The 6,000-nt window shown below is 36.5% G+C and overlaps 1 protein-coding gene across 2 annotated transcripts in view; it reads left to right on the top strand.

The window, feature by feature from the left end:
* Window positions 1–1,666: 1,666 nt before the first annotated feature.
* The window catches only part of pkp1b (plakophilin 1b), a 59,670-nt gene continuing 55,336 nt past the window's right edge, over window positions 1,667–6,000 (top strand). The window contains exons 1-2 of one of the 2 annotated variants that reach the window (XM_073030411.1): window positions 1,667–2,186; window positions 2,965–3,068. In XM_073030411.1, coding sequence (XP_072886512.1) covers window positions 2,003–2,186; window positions 2,965–3,068 — 288 coding nt within the window. In that variant the 5' untranslated portion in view covers window positions 1,667–2,002. The remainder of the gene's footprint in view (window positions 2,187–2,964; window positions 3,069–6,000) is intronic. The other variant, XM_073030410.1, reaches the window with a different exon arrangement.

Raw genomic sequence — 6,000 nt, 5'->3', positions numbered from 1 at the left:
GTGGGCCAAGTAACCTGCTCCTCTGTTGTATGATTATGACTCTAGGACTATCAGAACACTCAATATTACAATTGGCTCTTACAATTCTCCTGCAATGGAGAAAGAGAACACTGATCTCAAACCTCTACTGCCTTGTGGCTATAACCAACTCATGGGGATGGAATAGACCCCAAGAAAATATCCAGAGCTGGAGTCTTTAAGGCAGTCCTCTGTTGAGTTCAATGCTAACTGCCAACTCCTGTGACGCTTTTGGTGCCAAAATATATGGGTCTCTGTAATTCCTTTGGATTTACCAGCTGTGTGGAGAGAGGGAGCCTGATACATGGGCAACAGCTTGCTCTCCATGTTGTTCTACCTTGGCCTGCATACTGGCTTGTATATCATGCAGACAGCTAGGATGCAACTTCCATGGTTGAGCCCAACCAATTGAGGGACTCAGTATAATTTTCTCTTCAACATCAATTGAATAATTGTAGCTGAATAAGAACAGCTCTCTCCTTTCTTAACAATTAAGACAAATTAATGTTGCCATACTCAGAGAACTAGATTCATTTGGGAACATTGTAGGGTTGACTTCAGGTTCTGCGATAAAGGAACTGGCAATAATTTGCGGAAAAACCTCTCTATGCATTGTCTGGTTAGGATTTGGAAATTAATTAGTTGCTAGGTTGGTGGACAAAAGTTAAAAAACAGATTTCAAAAAGGACTTGATAAATACTTTAAAAGGAAATATTAAAAAGGATATTAGGACTAACTACACTTTTCTTAATATGATCGAATAGCCTCTTTCAGTGCTGTACTGTACTTATCTACAATTCCAAGACATTAAATCTGAAAATAAATATAAACTCTTAAAATTGGTATTTTACTGACTCTTAAGCCTATTTATAACCTTTAAGGTTTTCACTTCTGTGAGTAGTACTACCAATGTAATAATCATTTTCAATATTAGAATTATCTTTCTAATATTTGAGCTTTTTTTTTCCTGCAGGTCTTTTGATTTTGGATGTTATTGTGCAAACAAATAAAGTGAGTACACAGCCATGTTGTATTTGGAGGAGGGAATAAGAAAGAGTGGTGTATTGTTCCTTGCTGCTTTAAATTACTGTGCAAACTCAAACTATCTGTCCATTTTGTTTTGTGGGTCATTGGCCTTCCATTCTTGAGCATTTTTCATCTACCTCATTTGTCATTTAGCTGCCAAGTCGTTCACGTCGATCCGTGAAACTAGTTATTTATTGTACCTACCTCAGCATTGTGTACTTCGTAGATGACAAGTGGTTTATGATAGAACCCAGCAACTTGAGTCATTTCAATGGAATGTACACTCAATTCAACCAGTAGTTCATTACAATGAGAGACCAACAGCTTTAAAATGGGATTGATCATTAATAAATAAATCGACTCTTAATGAAATTATAACTAGTATTTGATAGCTATGATTTGATATTAAATGAATGTCACTTTGACTAATTACTATTCGAGAAAATACGTGTTACAGCTATTCATTTTTGCGTTAATTCAAAGCAGTAGCAGTGCCCAGAAACGACCGTCCTTGTAGTTAACTAGAGTTAAAACTAAATTCATATTAAATTAAGTTTTAACAGAGAAATTAACCTGTGTAAAACAAAATTAAATAACCTGCGAAAACACCCGGGCTAACAGGGCAGTAGCTTCTGGCTTTCGGCTTCTCGAGACACACGTGAAAAGAAAGTTATTGTCTATTTGTTCTCCCCCCGATTTTGAATTTGCGTTTTTCTTTACATTATTTATGAGCTAGTGAAAACAACTTCTTTACCGGCCTGGATATGATTGACAAATCAGCTAACCACACCAAACTGAACTCCACCCGGACTTCTGTTAATCAGGTACAGGGCGGGGCAAAGCAACAACGACAAGAGAAGAGACCGGCTGTAAACTGCAAAGGATTAGGAACAATCAAATAGGGGAATAGTAGTTGTTCGCGGGTGGAAGGTTTGCTGGGGAGAAAAGAACTGCTAAAATGGCTTATATGAAGACTGTAACAGCGGGTCAATCATTTAACAATCAGGATAATTCTACTTTGGCTCTACCACCGCCCGAAAGGTTGAGCACTTTGGCCCGAGTGGATAGTGAACGCAGAGTTAACAACCAAGTGCGCATGATGATGCAGAATAAGAAAAATTATCAGTCGACCATTAAACGAGGTACAGGGACCATTTTCTATGTTCACTTTTGCTTGTTTAAATGTATCCTCTCAGATTATAAAGCTAAACTGAAAGCATCCCTTTTTAAATTGTCTTTTTTTTTCCCCGCAGTTACATCGTGGTTGCTAATGCATTATTGTTTTAAGTTAATATCGGCACACTATTATCATATTTTGAAAGATTAAAATGTGTTGAAAATATAAAATTTACATAAATAGTTTAACTACCTGAAACGTTTATAATTAGCTCCCAGTGAATGTAGTTAAGTTCGGCTCAGTTTCTTCTTACAGGTTTCCTATTTTTTTTAATGTGCTCTCTTAATCTCGTGTAACAGAAAAAATAAATATTGATAATATACTGGCAATACAAAACTTTATCAAATGCCTTTCAAAATATTAATGGACATTTAAAAAATTCAAATAGCCATTATGGAAGCGCGTGCGTATACATAGTGTAGAGCTGATGTATGAAATCCTGTACACTTACTAGTTTAGATCGGGGGTTCCCAAGTGTTTTTTTAGCCACGGGTTCTTACCATTAACCAAGGGGTCCATCGACCCCTGGTTTAGAGTTTAAGGTTTTTAACGTATTCCTCTAGCCATGAGCTTTACCTGCTGTCAATTGCTAACACAATTAACTAACTGCCAGGATCCAGATCAAGGATTTGCAGTGTTGTGGTATCCAATGGATGTTAATTAGCAACTTAAGTGATATATCATGCAGAATTGCATTTGAAAATAATGTTTTGAAAATTTTTTTCCTTCCTTTTGTTGCACAGACGGGTCAAGTGGGCAATGGAATGCAAGCCAAAAAGACATTCTTGACCTTGGAAATAGAATGCAAAGTATTACTGTGAAGAGCCAAGGAACTCTGAGGCAAAAGGTAAACCTTCTGAAAAAAGATACTTTTTCTATGCCAGCTTTTACAAACTAAATGTATGACAGTAAACAAGGTTAAAATTCAATGCATGTTGCTGCCGGAAGCTGAATATAATCTACAACAAAATATTAATCAAACTTGCAGCATTAAATACTGCCCTTTAAATCTAACACTTTTATCAAAATGTCATTGTTTCTTGTCATTGTACTTGTATGTGTTACACTATCAAAATGCAAAAATAATGATCAAATTTGTACTAGATTCAGATATCATTCCAAATGATCTGTGCTTAATGATGGAAAATATTTAGGTAACTGGAAGGTGTAGTACGGAACTTTTGTACAATTTGGTGAGCATTAGGTAGTTAGTGATGAAGAAGCTGGAAATCATAAATTTCTCCGATAGGTAACAGTGAACATTTCACCTCAAGAATACGCCTTCCCATATTCCTTAACATTGTATTCAAAGTGTCACTGGTTAATCTGTTCCATACCTTACACTATTTAATATTAATGCACTTCAGTTTGTTATTTATGTGTGATTCGTACATAGATTTTACCCTTACCTTCAAAAATTATGTTCCTTACACCCTGATTTGAAGAAATGTTGTCTTATTTCTATATATTATATACATTATATATGTGTACGTGGTTAAATGAGAATAAACTTCACTTGACTTCTGGCTGTCAATGTCTGTGCCAAACTGTGTGAAATTAAATAAAATCTTGTGATTCCTCTCTCTATTCTCTAGATATTCATGCTAACCCTGGCAGCCTGCTCCAAGCACCTCTCACTCTGACTTCTAGGGGAAAAAATCTTGCCCTGCTCATCTATCTTAAACTCTCCCCCGCCCCACAGACACACCTTAAATACATGTCCTCTGGTATCTGACATTTATACACCAGGAAAAAGATTCTTCAATACACCAGTACCGTTCAGCATCCTGCCATGAATTGGGGACTTTCCCCTCCCACACACTTTTTTTTAAAAAAAATAATAATCTCTGACGTTCCCCTTGTACTTTGCTCCAATCACCTTAAAATTTTGCCCCTCCATATTAGCCATATTCCACCCTGGGGAAAAATCTCTGGCTCTCCACTCGATCTATGCCTCTTATCATCTTGTACTAAGATAACAGTGTTTAAGAGGCATTCAGACACGCACATGAACAGACAAGTAATGGTGATACAACCAGGCTCAAAAATGTGATTAATTTCATTTGGCTGTTGAAACTAACTACTGAACTTTCCTACATTCTCCTTGTTCTTCTGAGAACAAGGAGTTTTATAAAAACTGCAGTGTGATCACAAGGGTCATCGCAGTTAGAATTCATTGACCAAATAATAACACATAGAATTATAGTGAATCACAATTAACTAAGCCGTTGCCCATGATTAGAAAATAGTACATTGTGTATGAATAAGAAAATCTGCAGATGCTGGAAATCTAAGCAACGCACGCAGAGACACAAAATGCTGGAGGAACTCGGCAGGCCAGGCAGCATCTATGGAAAATAGTTCACCAGTCCTGTTGAAGGCTCTCATCAACTGTAATCTTTTTTTCCGTAGATGCTGCCTGGCCTACCAACCTGGCTTCACCTATCACCTTCTAGCTAGTCTCCTTCCCGTCCCTGCACCTTTTTCTTCTGGCATCTTCCGCCTTCCTTTCCAGTTTTGAAGAAGAATCGTGGCCCGTAATGTTTACTGTTTACTAATTTCCTCAGAAATGCCTCACCTACTGAGGCCCTCCAACATTTTGTGTGTGTTACTTTGGATTTCCAAAATCTGCAGAATTTCTCGTATTTATGGTTTTCTCAAGATTTATGAAGGAAATGACTTCAAAATAATTAAGTAGTAGAGATTATTCAATTACGTACAAGTTTTTCTTGATTACAATATTAGAATCAACACCATCAGCAAATAATTGTCTTTTTATTTTTGTATTCCTGGCTATTTAAATGTATATCAAAAATGATATAGCTAAATTAAAGTCATTACTGCTTTTTCATAAGATTTATTTTAGTAAGGAAGTCATTGGAAAGTGGAGGTTGTATTATCCAGTTCTAAACACTGAGAAGTTATTTAGTTGGCTTTTAGTTTTACGTAATGTTTCTTGTCCCAGTTTCGCAATTCTGTCACGACAGAATTTACCAAAAACATAAATATATTAATAATGTAAAAGGATATGCTTTTTAATGCGATGAAGAAGCAGAGCCAGTTGTTAACTGCTTCACCCATTCTCACATGAAATTGCTGCATTATAACTGACAAGATATTTTCAAAATATTAAATCAAGCTTTCAATTTCAGTTCTTCACCATGCTTTAGCTTTTATGAAATCAAAACTTAAGAATTTTTGTTTTTAGAACAACAATCAAAGCATGAATTGGATTTGAGTCGTCAGTTAAACTCATCAGGTGAAGGTTGTAAGATGGAATAGGTTCAGAACTTTAATCATCACTAAAGCTGTTTTGATAGACATAAATTCATGAACACCACCTATATTTCTTATTACTGAGCTATCATAAAGTAGTATCACCACAGTTAATTTTCTTCCAGCAAAAGATCTTCAGTGTTTTTCAGAAACATCGCAAGGCTACAGTAGTTACGTTCAGTGGCCACTTTATTAGCTGCCTCCTGTGGCCACTGAGTGTATGTTTGTGATCTGCTGCTGCTGTAACCCGTGGATGGTCTGCATTCACAGCTGTTTGTCTGCACACCACTCTTGCATCACATGGTTATTTGAATTATTGTTTCTGTCCTGTCACCTTGAACCAGTTAGGCCATTCTTCTCAGTACTATCTTATTAACAAGACCAGAAGGTAAAGGAGCAGTATTAGGCCATTTGGCTCATTGAGTCTTCTCTGCCATTTCATCATGGCTGATCCAAATTTACTCTTTGCCATAAATCTCCTGCCTTCTCTCCATATCCCTTCA

This window comes from Hemitrygon akajei, chromosome 27 (assembly GCF_048418815.1).
Source record: "Hemitrygon akajei chromosome 27, sHemAka1.3, whole genome shotgun sequence".
In the NCBI taxonomy this organism is placed as follows: Eukaryota; Metazoa; Chordata; class Chondrichthyes; order Myliobatiformes; family Dasyatidae; genus Hemitrygon; species Hemitrygon akajei.
The sequence above is the reverse complement of the archived record's forward strand: the minus strand, read 5'-3'. Positions and strand labels throughout refer to the sequence as shown.